General features: G+C 40.1%; 1 protein-coding gene across 1 annotated transcript; it reads right to left on the reverse strand.

Moving 5' to 3' along the window:
* Positions 1–68: 68 nt before the first annotated feature.
* pcif1 (phosphorylated CTD interacting factor 1) lies at positions 69–19610 on the reverse strand. Its single transcript, XM_053635776.1, has 16 exons — positions 19524–19610; positions 18044–18186; positions 17262–17386; positions 16796–16933; positions 16449–16594; positions 13499–13653; positions 12965–13112; positions 12786–12869; positions 12590–12689; positions 12338–12500; positions 6398–6573; positions 6033–6119; positions 5756–5940; positions 5538–5631; positions 5261–5436; positions 69–2496 (listed from the first exon to the last, which is right to left on the reverse strand). Exons 2-16 carry the CDS (start codon positions 18165–18167, stop codon positions 2226–2228), a joined length of 2172 nt encoding a protein of 723 aa, XP_053491751.1. The 5' UTR covers positions 18168–18186; positions 19524–19610; the 3' UTR covers positions 69–2225.
* Between the last annotated feature and the right edge of the window lie 553 nt (positions 19611–20163).

Below are 20163 nucleotides of genomic sequence, written 5' to 3' on the forward strand. Positions count from 1 at the left end.
AGAGTAAAATCACTTAAAAAGGTTCGAACATATCTGCAAAAACATCAGTAAAAACACGACAAAGCCTATAAGCACTATACATTTAATTCTCTCTTTTATGATTGTGACAAATGGGAATGAGCGAAAAGAACCTAAACGCAACACGTACAACTGTGAAATATAAAAATAACAAATCGTTTTTGCTGGTTACACTATGCAGTACTGTTCGTAACACAGTTCTACTATTACATACAAGATAGATTTCTCCTCTTCAGTTATCACTTTGGTTTAGTTTAAAATGACTTCTATTTAATAAATTGTATCATTCATAAACAGATTTGTTTAATTAAAAGAAAACAAAAAGCATGGGGGAGAAAAGACATGTAGAATATTTTCTTTTTCAAAAGAGCTCACTACAACTGTAGCAGGGGAAAAAAAAATCATACTTCATAATGCTTTTCTGTACAATATCTACAGTTTTGCTGGTGATGGGAAACACCCCAGGAATGAGAAAGCCAGATAAAGACTTCATAAAAGGTGAGATACTACCTTCGGGGAGTGAAATGTTAGCAATGATCTACAAACTGCCAAAAATTCTGTACTGCTATAATGGCAAGAGTGCATGAGCCATCCATCAAGCATTAAGCCTGAAGTGTTTACAATTCATTACTTTTAAAAATAAAACGGGTATGTACATAGAGAGGTGAGAAAATCCAATAGAGAAATTAAGAGACCGTATATAAGGAGGCGTATAAATTCGATCACGTTACTAATTGCAACGAAGCGGATTCCAACATAAAATTTGATCGATTTAACAAGAATGTTGGGAGTAGAGAAGACTTATCCTTGGTCTACTCACAGAAATAGAGGGGGGGAAATATCTTAGGATCAAGTCTTTGATCCTTTTTCTGTTCTTTAAAAAAAAAAAAAAAAAAAAAAAAAAAAAATTTAATTTACATTCATTATGCTGCCCAGTGATCAGGTTCAATCTCGTTCTGGAGTAAACACACAATTACAAACATATTTGTAACGTCACAGAAAGAAAATTAAAAACCCAAGGCATTTTCGTAATATTAGTTCTAAGGCTGAAATTAAGACAGCAGGACCAATTCTATACGATGGATGGACAGTTAGTATTGCTGAAATGCAATAATCATATATACACATCACGTGTAAGCTTTTAGGTTTACCTATTGCTTTCTCTTGCGATCTTTACCGAGACTTACGCTAAATAAAAGGATTGAATAATGAAGGAAGGAAGTTATAATCCTCTCACAAGTGGGGGAAACGTCAGCAAAAAAAAAAAAAAAAAAAAAAAAAAAAACTGTCGATGCTACCAAACCTTCCAGAAAGCACGTACTGTACACCTCAAAGAGTAACAAAACAGTATTTTCCTACACACGAGTAAACAAAGGATTCATCTTTATCCTCTGTGCACGGTTTAAGAACAAGTAAACTAAGAGTGGAAACTATAACGTGTTAAAACCAATTGATGAGTATTTGACAGGTTCCAGCTGGGAAAACAATGCAAAACTGTCCTTATTTTCTTTTTATCCGTTTTACTCCTTCGTATCTTGAACCCCACCTAAAAGGAACCGCTTCGAACAAACTCCCAGGTGAGTTTTTGTCATCGTCAGTGCTTTGTTCCAGAAGAGGGACCACTAAGGCTAGCATGGGTTACTTCAAGGAGTCTACAGAACAAAATAAACTGGCTCTAGCACAGCTAATCTGAATGCACAAGGCCTACTACTACTCTGTAATGTATAGTGTTAGGGGCTTATGAACGTAGCTGCCCACTCATGGATTCATCTCCCTTCCTTTTGCCATACAAGTAAAAAGACTTGAACAAGAAAAGCACAACAGAGACAATATCGTCCATTTTTCACTTCTCAACCTGACAGACAAGTTAAAAAGGCCAAAAGAAAACAGGACCCAAGTAGAATTATCACGTCTCAAATGACAACAGCAAGAACGAAACACAATTAGTGACCAAATAATCACATCATCAGTGTAAAAAAAAAACAAAACAAAAAACCTCAACAACTATGACAACATTAATAATAAACCCATAATATTTCTTTAAATATTAGAGACTGAGAAAAGCAAATGAACCTTTTCTCTTTCTCTCTCTCTCTCCTCATTCTCTCTCATGAACTGACTTAACATGCAGACAGTCAGTCTCTCTCTTTTTCTCTCTCTCTCTCTCTCTCTCTCACACACACACACACACACACACACACACACACTTAAATGTTTGATGTTTCAGGTGCAGGGCTGCTACTTTCTTGGCCTCCAGGGGCTTCCAGGCTCGCAGAGCGCTCATAGCTTGGTTTGGAGTCTTTATCTCCACTACTGGAGGAAGAAGGTCCAGGAGAGGACAGCGAGCGTCCCGAGATCTTGTACGCAGAAAGCAGCTCCTGAATCCGATCGCTGGTTGGTTCCCATTTAGCAAAGCCGGCGTTGTTCTGCAGGAAGATGACTGCTGTTCCGTGGATGGCTTTATAGTACATCTCCTCTCTGTATTAAAAAAAATAAAAATTATTAAATCATATCACTTACAATGGCAATGCTTCAAATCACATTAGATGGCATTCCACTGTTTAGTCAAATATGTAGTCTTAGTAGTTGCAGACAAACCCAGAATGTCTGAGAATATGATGTCTGTCCCTAAAGGCTTGACTAACTGCAAGTCCAGTTCATGCTTTGTGACGTTCTTGTAAATCTGAATTTTAAGAATTGTTCAGTATGTAGCCCTGTTTTTCAAATATAAAAATGCTTCTCACTGGTATGCAAAGGTTTTTTGTGTTTTTTTTTTTGCATTTATGGAAATTTATCCAAGCCAGAAAATGTAAATAAATGCAAAACACCGATCTGAAATAAATATAAAGAGACAAAATGCAAGGAAATGAGAACCACAGGGTTTATGTACTTGAACTCCTTTACTGCTGTAGGTCTAGAAGGTTTTTTCCCCCCAATGTTACCAACTACAAAATGCAGTATTAAAGTTGCAGTGGATTCGAGAGAGAACTGATGAAGCCAAACACTTTGTATAACTGTCCGGTCATATCAGTGTTATTACTCTCCTTCTCGTAATAGACGGCTTGGCATCCAATGAGAAAAGCAAACGTGAATATGCTTTGTGGATACTTATCGACATCATTTTCATGACGACCATCTTCAGGAAAAAAAACACGACAACATTATTTATTTTATTCTGATATTTATTACAGTTGAATTTGACTCTAGGCAGATGATATGTACCTATCTACTTACAAGGGTTCGATAAGCAACTAACATGACTGAATAGCTATAACTAGGGCGGCAACTAACGATTATTTTCATAATTGATTAGTTGGCCGATTATTTTATCGATTAATCGGAAGGGGTGGGGAAACTTTCGGAACCATTTTTTTGTTTATTTGAAATAAAATCCACAAACTGAGTGTTACAAATATAAACTTCAGACTAAAACTTTACACAACTGTTTGTCCAAAACGGAAAAGAACCCAACACACACACACACACACAAGAATATATATTATTAATGTAGGACTGTAGTTTAATTCGGTGCTTTTCGTGCATCCATAAAAATAATGCATAAATTCAATAAAATAATTATTTATTTTATAGTATTTATGCATTATTTTAATTAATTAATTAAACTACAGTCCTACATTAATAATAAAAACTTACTTTCACTGCACCTTGTGGTGGTGCGCGCAAATACAGCATATAATGACAATAAACTTGAATTAAACTAAACCTTTTAAGCACCAGCTTCCCCTGCCCCTTACACACAGTGGAGCATTTTGGATATAAACATAAGTGTGTCCTCGTGCATCAGTTTGATTTCCACGGTGTTTAATATAAAATGCACCCCTGCCTTAGAGGATTTGGAGGTTACACACTTTCTTCCTCACGTGACGATTACTCCTTCGTCTGATGGTCATGTTGGGAATAAAAGGTAACACTGACAGAAGGAAGTCATTGTCGGTGATTCTGGGTGTCTGCTAATGCAAGCGTGCGTATGACGTCATGCGCCGTCGCCTAGGAAGCAGCTTATGGTTCGGGTTAGTAAAAAAAACAAAAAAAACAAAACAAAACAAAACAAAAAAAAACCCGCTAGTGTTCTATTTGAGATGATATTACCTTTCTAAAATCCACAAACTAGACGGTAGTGCAAAGTGCATAGTGTAAGTGTACAGTACTTCATTTGGGACACAATTTCATTGTTTACTCTCCGAAGCGTGTTTTCTGAACAGAAGTAAATCTCCCCCGTGCCGCGCGCATACCAATTAATCCATAATGAGATTCGTTGACAACGATTTTCATAATCGATTATTATTGATTTTATCGATTAGTTGTTGCAGCTCTAGCAATAACAGTTATATGTTTAATGATTAGTTTACATTATGAAAAAGACAATATGAAGTGATTATGTTTTGTTTCATACTAAAACTTAATGCATCTGGACCTAGCAAAGTGATAATGATAAATATAATGAGCCTTTATTGGTCACATATACGGTAGACCACAGGTGAAATTGTTTTCTTCACATACCCCAGCCTGTCAGGAAGCTGGGGTCAGAGCGCAGGGTCAGCCATACGGCGCCCCTGGAGGAGAGAAGGTTAAGGGCCTTGCTCAAGGGCCCAACAGTGGTAGCTTGGCAGTGCTGGGGCTTGAACCCCTGACCTTCCGATCAGTAACCCAGAGCCTTAACAGCTAAGCCACTATTTAGAGAAGATTTATATTACATTTAGAAACACTATTTATTCATTTTGTTGTTTGTGTAAAATGAAAGAACATTTGTGAAAGTTCTTTTTGATTTAATTCTATTGTCCTAAGTGGACGCAGACTGCTGTGCATGATTGTATGTGATCAACTGCAGAAATGGAACTACAGAAATAGAAAATATTTTGGAGGATTAATAAAAAAAATGTTTTTTTTGTTTGTTTTTTTAAAAGGCTGCTACAGCCATTTCCTTGTAATCTCCAGCAACAAGCAGTTAGTCTAAGCTGCAGTTTAAAGATTTCATACTTATTTTTATTTCACAAATCCAAAGCCTAAAACCTAAAAGGAACAGACTCCTCTAGTTTATCCAAGTAAATGTAATGGTGTGTTCTGGTATAATCTAGCAAAGGACCTGGCTAATTCATGAAACAATCTGATTTGTTGTAAATAACGTTCTTCTGTTTCTGTTTAATTAATAACCATGTTGTATGGAAGTGTGCGCAGTACCAACTGGGAAGAAGAGGAAATATAGACATATAGGGAGTCTGACCTTTTGCAGATATGCTGAGAGCCACTGCGGTATTCGTGCTCAAAGGCTGGCACTGACATTTGGTGCCTGCGGAAGCGACTCGTCTCCATCCGTATCAGTGCTGGGGTCAGAGGGTCACGCCATTCGGGAACAAAGATAATGAAAGAAAGAGGCTCACTAGAGTTCTCTAGAAGCTCCTAGAAAGTAGAAATGGAAAGCAAACAAGCAAATAAGATTCCAGTATACAGTACATACAAAACTCTGGGAAATCTGGGATTTCATTAAAAATATCTCTTACTTCAAAATGTGTGACCATGGCATCCATGAACTCCTCGCAGAATGGAGGATTGGCTTCAAATGATCCACTGACAGGTGAAAAGCTTAGAAATGGCCTGAGAGCAAAGAAAATGATATTTGCATTAAACCACCATAAGTATAAACCACTGTATGCTCGATGTAGCATGCACTTTGTGAAAATAAATCAATAATAATAATTTTTTTTTAAAAAAAACACACCCTCGAGAGCCAAAGAAACCATCAATGTCAGGAAAGGCTGAGCAGAACTGCTTGAAGTAGCAGTTGAGCGGTGAGGCAAAACACTCGAAACTGACTCCAAACTGTTTGTTGAGCGCTTCGAACACTGGCACAGGAAGTGCTCCCTGTAGGCCACTGCCTTCATTTACGCCAGACCCAAACATCACCTACAAACGAACACACAGTGAGATGAATATCGTTCCGCATTCTCTAAACCATAAATAAAGAGAAACCATGATGTTTCAACATATCCTTTCACCTGGTATCTCTTTATAAGGCACCACACACGTGACAGAAACTTCTCAAACCTTGGATCATCGATACAGCTGTACCGGTAAAGGAGCTCCTGTTCATGGAGTAGATTTTTAAATAGAAAATACACATCTTTCTGTTAGTGCACACAATAAAAAGACTGTCACATGTTCACCGTTCATACGGTATGAAAACACTCGTCTCACGGTCACCTAATTTGACTATTAGATAGCTAAATGAAAAACATTTAGCGCACTTGCTTTGTGTGTCTTGGGTTATCTTGTGCTTATTGTATTATTTTAATAATCAAAATTGTCAAGCATACATGAGCTTTGGAAAAGTGTTCTACATGTAAAATAATGTTAATCCTACCAGTTTATTGAAGTGGCCACGGTTGACCTTCACCATTTCTCCTTTGTAGCGCAGACAGGCGATATCGTTCTCGAAGTGGAGCTCAACACGGGGCTGCGGGGGCGACGGAATGGACAGTCGAACTGGATAGCAATACACCAACCGGTTCTGCACTTCTGCAGTCTCTGCCCCGTCCACTGTAGCACAAGGGCAATCACCAGATAGTGATTCATCCAAAAATAAATAAATAAATAAATAAATAAATGAAGAGTACGTCTTGCTGGTACTTGGATTTTGAATAGCCAATGTGTGCAAAGTGCAGTCTCCAAATAGAGGTGGATGATTTGTAAGCCAATCTTGATGATTATGACTTACAGCTCACGGAAATAAAAAATCCAGTATCTCAAAATACTTAATAAATACTTTATTAAAATAAAGTATTTATAATACAGAAATGTCGACCTGAGAAGAGCTCTAATCAGCTAATTAACTCCAAACACCTGGAAAGGTTTCCTGAGCCTTTAATCTCTCATTCTGGTTTAGTACACACAACCACAATCACAGGAAGATGAAAGTAAATATTGCATTTCATTTGGAAATCAAGGTTCCAGAGTCTGGAGGAAGAGTGGAGAGGATCAGAATCCAAGTTGCTTGAAGTCCAGTGTGAAGTTTCCACAGTCACTGATGATTTGGGGTGACATGTCATCTGCTGGTGTTGGTCCAGCAGACTCTGGTCGAGTCGAGAGTCGATGCAGTGTCTACCAGGAGATTTTAGAGCACTTCATGCTTCCATCTGCTTACAAATTTATGTTGATGCTGATTTCCTTTTCCAGCAGGACTTGGCACCTGCCCACAGTGCCAAAACTACTAGTAACTGGTTTGCTGACCATGGTGTTACTGTGCTTGATTAGCCAGCCAACTCGCCTGACCTGAACACCATAGAGAATCTATGAGACACCAGACCCAACAATACAGACAAGCTGAAGGCCGCCATCAAAGCAACCTGGGCTTCCAGAACACCTCAGCAGTGCCACAGACTGACTGCCTCCATGCCACACCGCACTGATGCAGTAATCCGTGTAAAAGGAGCCCTGACCAAGTACTGAGTGCATAAATTAACATACTTTTCAGAAGGTCGATATTTCTGTATTATAAATTCTTTATTCTAATATTTTGAGATACTGGATTTTTGATCTCCATGAGCTGTAAGCCGTAATCATCAAGATTAAAACAAAAAAGGCTTTCAATATTTCACTTTATGTGTAATGAATCTAGAGTATATGAAAGTTCCACTTTTTAAATTAAATTATGGAAAAAATTTAACTTTTCCACGATATTCTAATTTTTTGAGATGCACCTGTACATGTGGCGAGGAGGAGGGAGAAGCCAGGTTGTGAGGATGCACACCTGGCACTGAGTTGTCTAATCAGTGGGAGAGAGAGAGAGAGATAAAGGAGCAGCTGGAAGCGCCAGAGAGAGACACACGTGCTTTATGTTTGGATTATGTTCGTGTATTTTACGTTATGTTTGAGTTCTGTTGATCATTAAATTTTATGTTCAGCCAGCTCCCGCCTCCTTCTTATTAGAACTATTAGAAAAATAATGCACACCCGAAGTGGTAACGCGGCCACGAGGCAAAACGGAGGATTGAGCTATTATTATGCAGTTACTAGAGAGAGAGAGAGAGAGAGAGAGAGAGAGAGAGAGAGAGAGAGAGACCGAGAGAGAGAGATCTCATCAATAATCTCCATTACATCCATCAATGGTGCTCACCATCCAAACCTAACAACTGATGGCCTATATGACCATGTGCACCCGAGTCAGGAGTAGGGATGTCACGATACCAAAAATCTAGTAGTCGTACTGATACCACCAAAAGTACACGATACTCGATACCAAAGTCGATACCACGGTGTGGTGTAAAAATAAAATAAATTAAATTTAATTAAAAACTCTCCTGGAGGACATCCTCCTCTGGCTGATACTGGCAAAGAGAGAGAGCGGGGGATATTTTAGTTATCAAACACTGTCTGACAATGAGTAGAGGCTACAGTGGAGGTGTACTCCTAAACGCGCGTGCGCGCGCACACACCCACACACATACACACACACACATACACCCCTTATACTCTGAATGCAAGCATTAGTTTAAATTCACTGATATGGTGGCAAGCCAAAAAGATTATTAAAAGCATGAACATTTGAATAATTATTAGTGACATTACTACATTTAGCTGACAGGACACGGGCTGAATGGTGATGCATGGTGGCCCATTTGGAGGTAGTTTATAACACTGCAATTCTCTAACATCGTTAACAAATAACTGGCAATCGCAAACATTACATGGAGCATAACGTTAGCTGGTTTCACGGCCACAATGCCAGCTGCCTCAAACAAACATAATATAGAACCGTCTTTCAGGTGCTTCGACAAATTCCAGGTGTTTCCTCGCTTTGTTTGAAATGAACGATAGCATTAATTGCACACCAGCTTCAGAGCATCAATTATATGTCCGTTGTCATCCGCCACGAATGCGAAGTATTTCCATATTCCATACCACATTTCCTCTCAACGACTCGGGGCAGAGCTAATCTTCTGTACTTTTTCCCGTGTGCTTGTAGTTGTTGTTCTTCTTCTTCACCACTTGTGGACCGAATTAAAACACTTGCGCGTATTTGCTGCCCCCATCAGGTCCAGAAGTATTGCAACCTCGGTACCTTGATTAGAATCGGTCCCAACGATAGTGCACAAAAACAAGTACCGTCACGTTTTAAGAATGCTGTTGCCGACTTGGTACCGAAGTATTGGTTCTCGTGACATCTCTAGTCAGGAGAGAATCAGAATCTTTGCAAAAGACCTAAAAGATGCAACACTCCATAGAAACCCCCAACGTACACCCAACACCACCATAAGAAGTCAATCAGCCATCACCAACACTCACCTGCCCGGAGGGGACCACAAATTAGAAACCCCCCAGTCAGAAGGGAGCAACTGACTAGACTATAACACATAGAAGCCCAACCAAGCACCTCCCAGCCCAGCTACAGCCAGACTACAAACATGGAGCCACACATTCAACAGCAGGAGGCACCTTATAGGACAACACAGCCCATCTGATCCCCACATCAGCTTACTTATGCTGAGGATGTGAAGGGAAAAAAAGCAGACATACCTTCAAGACATCACAGAAGTGAGAAATCTACATCATCTCATCTGTAGAATACTGGGATAAGCTGTCTGAATACCTAACACATGTCATTCTATATCACAATGGCTTCCTGAAATATACAAGGCCTCTACTTCACATCTGCGGAGTTCATCTGGTATAGAGACACCCTTAAAAGCAGCTTATCAATAATCAAGAAGGACTTAACACATGTCTGGCTAAAACTCAACAACGACACTATAGACTGTGATAAGGATCTGTTTATCTGTGCAGCATACATACCCCTATCAGAATCACATCACTACAATGACAACCACTTCGAGCAATTCCACAGTGAAACCAGCCATTTCCAGGCTCAGAAAAAGTACTGTTCTGTGGAGACACTAATGCTAGAACAGGTTCAGTGCCTGATATAATAGATACACATGGGGAAAAAACCACACACTTAAAATCAATGTGACTCACCCCCACCACTATAACATGGAACAACCTTGATGGGACGGTTGATACAAACAGTAAGGAGTTAGTACACCTCTGTCGAGGCCTAGGCCTATACATGCTGAACGGTAGGATCCGAGGGGACTCTTTAGGCCGCTTTACACAGTGCTCCACTCTTGGGGCTATTGTAGTTGACAATGCAATTACAGACATAGACCCTTCCTCCATACGTGCATTCACTGTCAGACCTCCACAGACCTCCTTTTCAGATCACTGTCAAATTAATGTGTTCCTAAAGAAAGCTCAACAATCCCATAGAGCAGACCATGAACCCAGAAATCTATTCAAACTTAACCCAACCTATAAATGGTCTTCCAAAAGTGAATCGGAGTTCTTTAGTGCAATTGGCTCCAAAGAGATCAGCAACCTAATCAATAGATTCAATAGATTCCATCTGATACAAATCGAGGCTAACAAAATTGATGTGAAGTCTGCAGTAGAACAAATTAATTAAATCTTTAAGAAAACGTGTAATCAAAGCTAACCTTGGTCGGCACTTATATAGCGCTTTACACTGGTTCTCATTCACCCATTCACACACACTCTCACACACCAATGGTAGCAGTGATACACAAGGTGCTAGCTTGCCATCGGGAGCAACTTGGGGTTCAGTGTCTTACCCAAGGACACTTCGGCATGTGGAGTCATGTGGGCTGGGAATCGAACCGCCAACCCTACGATTAGTGGACAACCCGCTCTACCACCTGAGCCACAGCCGCCATTCTCCTTACAAACAAGGGAGCTAAACAAAAAAACTAGGGATGAAATCTGGTTTGTTAAAGAGTGCAGAACGAAAAGAAATCTACTCAGACAGCTCTCCAACCAGAAATCTATGCAAGGCCGAAATTAGACAAACTTATTGTGATTGTGAAGCACTCAGACTACAAAAACACCATTCACCAGAAAAAGCATCAACATCTGAACAACAACCTTCATGGAATTGAAGATTCAATAAACAATAATAAATTCTGGGGAAAATGGAACAACCTATACAAACAACAAAAACAAGAAATACCCATAAAAAGATGGAGAAATATGGGAAAACTATTTCAAAAACGTATTTAACTCAAAAACAAAAAAATCCCGCACACTAACAATAATTGCACACGTTTCAAAATAATAGCTTTATTCACATTTGTGAATAAAGCTATTTTGATATGTGTGCAAGTATTTTTCGTTTTTGATCTTTCTTCCTACGCACCTACCTATCACCTAAAGATGTGCTAGGTAATTTGTTGATTAAAAACTTATTTTAAAAATATTACTCCAAAAACCCTCACACCAGATCAGAAAAACATACAAAAAAGCCTAAACCTACTGGAATCTGTAATCAAAAACAATCAAAACCACCAGATTATCCCAGAAGAACTGACAGACACACTTAACAAGCTAAAACACAGAAAAGCACGCAGCTAGACAACATTAGAACAGAAATGCTGACGCTCAGCCCTACTGTAATACAGAAGGCCCTACTAAATCTGTTCAATCTAGTCCTGCAAGCTGGCTATCTTCCAGAGACCTGGAATAAGGGTTTAATATACCCGATATACAAAAGTGGAGACAAATCTGACCCCAGTAATTACAGAGGCATCTGTTTGAACAGTAATCTGGAAAAAGCCTTCTGTTGTATTCTCAATGCCCAGATACAGGCCTTTCTCACTGAGCACAATGTCTTGAGTAAGAGTCAGAATGGGTTTCAACCAAACCACTGCACTACTGACCACATTTATACATTACATACCGTAGTCAACCTGCACGAACACCAAACACACAAACGGCAAAATCTATGCATGTTTTGTTGATTTTAAAAAAGCTTTTGTGCCAAATAGAGTCAATGGTCTATATTACAAAATGCTCCAATCTGGCACAGGGGGCAAAATGTATGACATAATTAAATACATGTACTCTTACAACAGGTGCGGTGTAAAAATTGGCAATAAAAGAACAGATTTCTTCCCCCAAAGACGTGGAGATAGATAGGGCTGCAATTTGAGTCCAACCCTATTCAACAACGAGTTAGCAGTGTTGCTGGAACAATCCGCAACACCAGGACTCACTTAAAATAATTCATTATTAGACACACAGTAAGTAAGGAATAACTGACAACAGGAGGTTGAATTATTAGAAAATAATGCACACTCGAGATGCAACTTTCACTCGGCTTCGGGGTACGCATTGCTTTCTAATAATTCAACGGCCTGTCGTCAATTATTCCTTACTTACTGTGTGTCTAATAATGCAGTATGGTGAGTAATAATTTGAGCGGTTTTTAATTTCCCCCATATTTTGTTCTTACCTGTGATGTTACACTCTTTCAGCAGGTTGAGGTGGGCCTGACGGATTCGGCGCACGTACTCGGCTGAGATGTGGTAGATTTTAGTGCAAATCCCCTCCACAGAGTCCTTAGCTACAGCCGTCACATGAGGACCACACTGCTTCCGCAAGTGCTCCAGACGATCCTGAGAGAAGGCAAAGAGCAGTGAACACGCGGGTGGAACGAGAGAAAAACAACAAAGATCATATAAATGTACCATGTTCTGGAAAGTACCATGTAGTCTTCTTTACTGGCAGAGTGGTCTCTCCTGAGCCAGTTCATTGTATCTTCAACGTTCCACTTTACAACTTTCCTACTGTCGGGTGTGGCGTTTCTGTTGGGACATGGGATGCATGTGTTAACCTATCGCAAGCAACATCCGAACTATTGTCAACTATTCAGTAATTGTAATATGATCACGACTGTTCACCTGGAATCAATCATTTTCTTGGCTGCCTCTGCATACTTAAATAACAGCTTTCTGGCCTCCTCCTTGTATTTAATGCGCGAGAGCCTAGAATTTCCGAAGAAAGAACCATGGGTCATTCTTTCTCCAAGCACTGAACTGAGCTTATGCATGTACAGTGAAGTTAGGGATTGGATTTGGACCTGATGGGGATGTCATTCATGACCTCTCTGAACATGGAGGGAGAGATGACGGGCTCACACTCGCTGGGCAGCAGGGGGTCCACTCCTTTATCAATCACCTTCCTCTCCAACAGCCAGCGGTTGAATGACTCCCGGGGCGGCTCAATCCCTGCAATGTGCAAATCAACAACTCCCGATAAATCCCTGAGAGATTTATGCCAGCTTAGATGCTTTTTCACAGTTCACAACATTCTTTTAAAACAGAACAGCCAATAGTGATAACAGTCTTGGGTGGTGCTGTTGCTACAATCTATATGCCAAACATGATGTCGATACAATAACAGAAATGCCGATAAGAATTGAATTTACATGTCTGACGTGTGCTTTTCATAACGACAGCATGATTTTTTCATTTGCGAGGAGCGTGATAGAAAACACGAGAATCAGCTTTCCTCTCTTAACCGTTACCTTCCTTTCATACTACGAATACTAAACACTAAATCTAAAGGGATCTGGATAGTCTGAGGTGTGCTTTTAAATGGTGCGTGTGTCTACCTTCACGCTGGTAACACAGCTCATGGTAGTGCTGGCGGAGTTTGGTGGTGAGCTGGGCACGCTGTAGCTCAATCTCCGGATGAGGAGGGAGGTAGTTGAATGGAGCCCGCTCCTTAATTACTGCGTTGGTCTGAATGTCCAGATCCCAGTAGATTCTGAAATGAGCAAATAGGAGGACTGATACAAATATACTTCATTTCCACTGTAGGTCTGCTAATTTACAGGAACATTGGTACCCTTCATGAGCAAAAGTAAATAGCACATGCAACAAGTATAATCTTATTTCAACAAAAATAAACACAAAATTACCAGTACCCTTGATTTTTAAATTAAGTGAAGCAATTGCAATTGATTTCGTCTCATCAGCTTGTGTTCCCGTGGCTATTTTTGTTTTGATTTGGATATACACTCACCATCCACTTTATTAGGAAAACCTGTACATTCATGCAGTTATCAAATCAGCCAATGATGTGGCAGCAGCACAATGCAAAAAAAAAAAAAAAAAACCCAATCATGCAGATACAGGTCAAGAGCATCAAACAACAGAATGAAGATAAAGTGTGATCTCTGGGACTTTGACCGTGGCATGTTGGTGATGTTGGTACCATAAGGGCGAAAAACAAAAAACATCCTATGAGTGGAGGGCCTGAAGACTGAAAGACCTTGTTCATGAGAGAGATCATCTGAAGCAATCATGGGCACAGACTCACCAAAACTGGACACATGAAGACTAGAAAAAGACTACGGTTATTTATTTATTTTAACCCTTTTACCCCGTATGGCCGAAAAACCGGCTTGCCCGTCTTCGATCTATTCCCGTAAGGGAACGATATACCGGCTTGGTCGTCTATGCCAAATCCCCGTAAGGCCGATATAGAGGATTTACAGTGTAAACGTTATCCCCGTAAGGCCGGTGTACTGGCATTACTCTGCTATGATTCCTTACTTATTTAATTATTACTTTTTAAACCCCGGAAGGTTGATGACGTCATGACGTCAGGACGTGATTATGACATTACGCCGGCATTACGATGAAGCTGATCCAAGCGTGAATATTGGTGTAATAGTAGAAGTGAACTAAAAATGCCAAAGCGAAAAGCTAATCGTGTTCCAGCTAAAGTTACACCTACAGTGAACACAGGTACATCTAAAACAGTGAAAAAAAAAGAAAACATACACAGTTACACAGGCGAGAGCGAGGATTCTAGATAGTGACAGCAGTGAAAGTTCAGGCGATGTTGAAACCGAAACCGAAACTGATAGAGACGCAAACTCTCCTGATTCAGACCCTGATCCGTCTTCATCTTCAGCATCAACCAGTGCGACTGACACTGCAGGGGTCTGGAGTTATAACGGGACCATTTCTGTGCATTCGTGAAAACACTACCTGCTGGTCTGATTATCACCAGAAACTTGACTTTTGGCGCTAAAATGCATTTATTTATTTATTATTTACTTGAATTTATTCAAAGTCATTGACCACGCTGATGCTCGTATGGTACTTCTAAATGAGTAGAAGGATTTTAGTGAGCATTTTTTCGTAATTTCTCTAGTTAAGAATTGTGCTCTAAGTTTAGTAAAAACACTGAACTGCTTCATTTTCAAAGTAATATTACACAAATACATTATTATAAGTTGTTTCAAGGCCTAAAAACGTTAAAATTAAAATGTTGATTTTGGCCCAGGAACTCAGGGTTGGCGTGCTGTTTCTCTGGGGAATATAGGGTTATGGGACATAATACTGTGGGAACTTAGGGGTAAGAGGGTTAAATCTGTCTAGTTTGGGTGAGTCCGTGCCCATGATAGCCTCAGATCCCTGTTTTTGGCTGACAGAAGTGGAACCTGATGTGGTCTTCTGCTGTTGTAACCCATCCACCTCAAAGTTGATGTTTTGTGCATGCAGAGATGCTTTTCTGCTCACCACGGTTGTAATGAGTTACTATATGCTTCCTTGAAGCTTGAGCCAATCTGGCCACTTTAATCTGACCTCTCTTATCAACAAGGTGTTTACACCGACAGAACCGTCACTCACTTGATGTTTTTTTGCACCATTCTGTGTAAACACTGTTTGTGTATGTTTGGGGTCTTTATCTTGTTGAAAACGTTTTAATGCCCTGGCAGAGGCAACCAGGTTTTGGGCTAAAATATTCTGGTACATAACCGAATTCATGATGCCATCAGTCTTCACAAGAGCCCCTGGACCACTAACTGTAAGACAACCCCAAAACAGTGAGCAGTGAGCATGGGGGATTTTCAGGATTTTTGATCTAATGGTCTGCATGGCCAAAAAGTTCAATTTTAGTGTCATGTGACCACGACCCATCTTAGAGTACGTGTCTTACTGTTACATACTTTTTTAATCATCACCCTGGTTGTGCTTAATGGTACACTTTACTGAGTACGTATGTTTATACCCATTAACTGACTGCACTCCAATAACCATTCATTTCTTTACTTTTTCCCAATAGTGATGAATGACAAAGTTGTTTTTTTAAACGTTTACCACAAGAAGGTTTCTGGAGACAAAGAGCAAATATTTTTCCAGGGATGACAAGTTGTTGGCTTTTAATTTAAACATTCCTTAGGTGGTGTCAATATTCTACGTTTTGCCATACAAGTCTTATGGAAATTGGGATCACTCTCCAAAATGGTCCCAATAATTTGTGTTGAGTCTTGTGCTTTTCTTATGCTTATAATACTTGCAACAATATTTGGCTGAATAAGCAAAAACTACTGCCCTAGTTTGTACTTTAAAATTTTTCCATATTAGCAAAATGACGTTTATTTAGATTTTGTATCCTCTATGATAAAAAGACTCAAAAGAGACAACTCAGCAATGGTATGTTTACATAAATGACAACTGGAATACACATGGTTTCTTTCTATTCTGTTGCTGACCTGATTTGCTAATAGTAATACAATGCATGGGGTACGATGTGGTGTTACTTACACAGAGGGCCGGTATGGGGCTGGAGCAGGAGCAGGGGTGCTAGGTTGGGCTTGTTTTTCGTCTAAGGTGGAGTTCCAGGGCTTTGCGCCAGGAGTGCTTGGTGATATCGGGATTGTGGGGGTGGTTGGAGTTACAGGAATCTCAACCTATATATACCAGGGGGAAAAATCCTTTTACAATGATCAGCAAAACCTGCTTTCATTGTATACTAATAACAACAAGTATGCCATCACAACAGCTGCCAAAATTTCACCAGAATCTAAACGCGGTAGCACAACAACACTATCCATGTGTTATTTTATGAATGTATTTTAAATCCACTGTATACTGCATAAAAATAATCTTACCTTTGGCCTCTTGAAGCTGTTAGGACCCCCTGAGGAGGTATCCTCTGAGGGGCGTCTCTTACGTTGTCCATTGCCCAGTCCAGCCTCCGCTGCGCCATCACCTGAGGCAGGAGCTGCGTTGAGGCCCAGTGGATCAGACTGAAACATTGGCGTGAACAAAAAGATCAGTTTCAGTATTTAAACACAGGTTAGATACGGGTGCTGACAAAGCAAACACACTAGCAGGAAAGGTAATTATTACTTTCTAAAACAGTCAAATCTTCCAAACGCTGAGTGAGTCATTGCCACGAACATCATGGCAGGTAATTTTACTGTCTCCGATTCTAATTGTATTCTGTTCATCCGTGACGCTATTCTGGGTTTATTTAAATACAACAAATATAATCAAGTTCATATGTACAGGTGTTACAAACATCTAGGTCTAATGATAAAACGGTGACCGTGCTTAACTCTCTGCAGTACTTACAATAACATCATGCTGCCCCAGGACCGGCATCTCCCACAACGACTGGTTGGTAAAACGATTAAAATAGTATGGCCGATTCTCCCTCTTGCTCCAGCATTTTGCCCATCCAGCCTGAACCAGCTCGTCTACGATAAGAATCAGACAGCTTCAATTCTTAACTGGACATTACAGTTTCCTCTCGACATAAAATAAGTGTACTCTGTGCCACACAGTACGAGGTATAACAATGTAGTGACAGTATTATGCAAATAAAATCAAATCCTTTACTATAAAGTTGGCGTGAGAAATATAATGAGCAACTACTGAAAAATTACATCACGGTACACTATTCTGAACATCAGAATCAGTACTAACAGTTCTAGGACACTGATCAAGCGTTGAAGTTTCAAGTTTGTTTTGTCACATACAAATAAAGCAGAAATACACTGTATTTACTGCAGTGAAATGCTTGGAAGAGTGGAAGCTTGTTTAATTTGCCACATCATGGTAACATATCTGGCTGTCACCCAGATTTGTAGATGTAGTTATTTATTTTTGACTTGCTCTTTCCTCATGGCTCTTGGTAAATATATTGATAACATACAAGTGATGTTCTATTAAGAGGATTTAACGCTGTAACGGTTAGTGTGTATATCCTGATTTATTTATTTTTTTAGCTGTATACTCTCTGCACTGTTGTTTCCAAATGCTTCTTCTTGGCCACTGCAGACATTACAGGTGCTGGAAAAAGACGGACAGTAACATGATACCATATACATGCAAACACACCCACACAAACACACCTGGCAGGTCCTGGATGGCTTTGCTGGTGGAGGGCGTGAGGGGTGGTGCTTGGGCTGAGGACCCAGTTGGGGACATGATCATGCCCGAGTCTCCCTTTATGGTACTATGGTTTTCACTCGTCATAGCTCCTCATTTGTCCTGTCTTCATAAAAATATTATATATATATATATATATATATATATATATATATATATAAAACAACAACAACACACACTCATTTCACACACAGGTTATGATGGAAGTGGAAAATGAAGGAATCCGAGCAAATGAACTCGGTCACCTAGATATGAAACAAAAAAATGCACTGCACGAGTGAAATCCTTGACAGATTATGTAATTACACATTACTATGTTGATCAATCGTGAGCAGTTGAGCTCCCCATTGAAGCAATTACACACAGCTCTTCATTCATGGTTCATGGAGCAGGGGAATCTCTCTGTCTACGTCACCGCATCGACGAGCTGAACACTCTAGCTACTGTCAAACTCTCATTACGGTTAAGGTCAACTCCAGCGACCTTGATGAAAAGAAACAGGCAGTTGTTAACACGGTTAGAGCTAAATTTAGAGGACGGGATACAGCGTTTAAGGGGATTACAGAGCCAAAACATGGAGGGGGCGCGTCATCAAAACAAGCAGCTCGTGCTGCACTGTTTACACAATTTCTTCTAGCTGCCGTGTCTCAGTCAATGGTACATTTATGAATTTTCATAAAGCCTTAATAATAATAATAGTAATAATAATAATAATAATAATAATAATGGATGTGTATGGAAACGGAGTGAAAACAACTCGGTGATTAGCTTGCTAGCCCGTTAGCAAACAAGAATTTCTTTAAAGTGTTTTCTACATTGTTAAGATCACAATTATAACTATGATATGAACCATATAAAGAGTATGTGGGTTTTATATATACGGTGTGGTTCATGTGCACCGTCTTAAAAAGCAGTTAAGAACTCAAATGGTCGCTAGTAGGGGCACGCATGCGCCTGCTACACCGCCCACCCCGGACCGAGCCGCCCGAAAACAAACACGGAGGAGGAGGAGGGGAAACGACGGCCATCCGAGCGCCGCACAACAAAGACAACAGCAGCACCGAGCAACTCGGCCAGAGGATGCGTGCAAAAAACAGGTAAAATACGAACGAATACCGAGTCATTTGGTCCACGTTGTGCATAAAACGCACGAGGATAGACACGGGCATCAGTACGTGTGGTGAAAACGGGAAAGTGTGACATTTAAGCCCTGCGGATCTTCGTCCATGCCAATCCCAATTTTAGGCGCGCACTTTGGATCAAGAGAAATGCAAGACAAGATGGCGCGCGCGCGCTCCAGTGCCAACCGCCGCACAGTGTTGCTTGTTTATTTCGTGCATTAACGCACGCGCGCGAAGTTTTTTCTTAGACCCTAGCGTGCCCTGGATATTCCGCCACACATCTGTCACCGCAAAGTCCCTTTTTAATCGCTAAATCTCTTACCTTAGAGAGATTTTCTAGGAGTCCTGTATAGGCTTTGCTCTATTCAGTCCGGACCCGCCTCCGCCTCTCCCTCCCCATCGACTCCGCCATCTTGTATCGGCCACTCGGACCTGAGTAGTGCGCATGCGCGAGTTCACTTGCCTCGCAGTCCGCCACATGTCAGCAGCGCGGAGCCATTTGCAGAAGGGCAGCGTCGGAGCTGTCTGTGTGTGTTTTTGTACAGAGCGAAATGTTTAGAAAAACAAAACATATTGTTGTTTAAGTATGTTGTACATTGTTAGTTTTTTTTTAAGAAAAAAATACATATATATAAAAATAAGATGAGCCTGTTGTGTGAATTAAATTAGGCAAACGGAATGTCCTTTACGAAAGGAGCTACAAACTGCCAAGGTAGGCTAAAGAAACGAATTTGCTTTACGTCTATTTGAAACAACCTAAGCTGTTTTAACAAACGTGTGGTTAAATATATGTATGACCAGTTATTTAATAAAGCTTTCAAAACTAAATACGCGGTGTTTGTTTGTTTGTTTATTTATTTATTTATAATTCTTTATTTTATCATATTGTGTCTTTAAGCTGGTGTTTTCCAGCACTGTGTGGTGAAGCTAGTGCTTGTGGAAAGTCATAAACAGTTACAGCG

This window comes from Ictalurus furcatus, chromosome 11 (assembly GCF_023375685.1).
Source record: "Ictalurus furcatus strain D&B chromosome 11, Billie_1.0, whole genome shotgun sequence".
NCBI lineage: Eukaryota > Metazoa > Chordata > Actinopteri > Siluriformes > Ictaluridae > Ictalurus > Ictalurus furcatus.

Coding starts and splice junctions, on each gene's coding strand:
- pcif1 (XM_053635776.1), bottom strand. CDS start 18,167: ATGACGAGTGAAAACCATAGTACCATAAAGGGAGACTCGGGCATGATC. Junction 6,574..12,337: donor GAAAGAGTGTAACATCACAG/GTAAGAACAAAA, acceptor CTTGTGCTACAG/TGGACGGGGCAGAGACTGCA. Junction 2,497..5,260: donor TCTCAGCATATCTGCAAAAG/GTCAGACTCCCT, acceptor TTTTTAATACAG/AGAGGAGATGTACTATAAAG.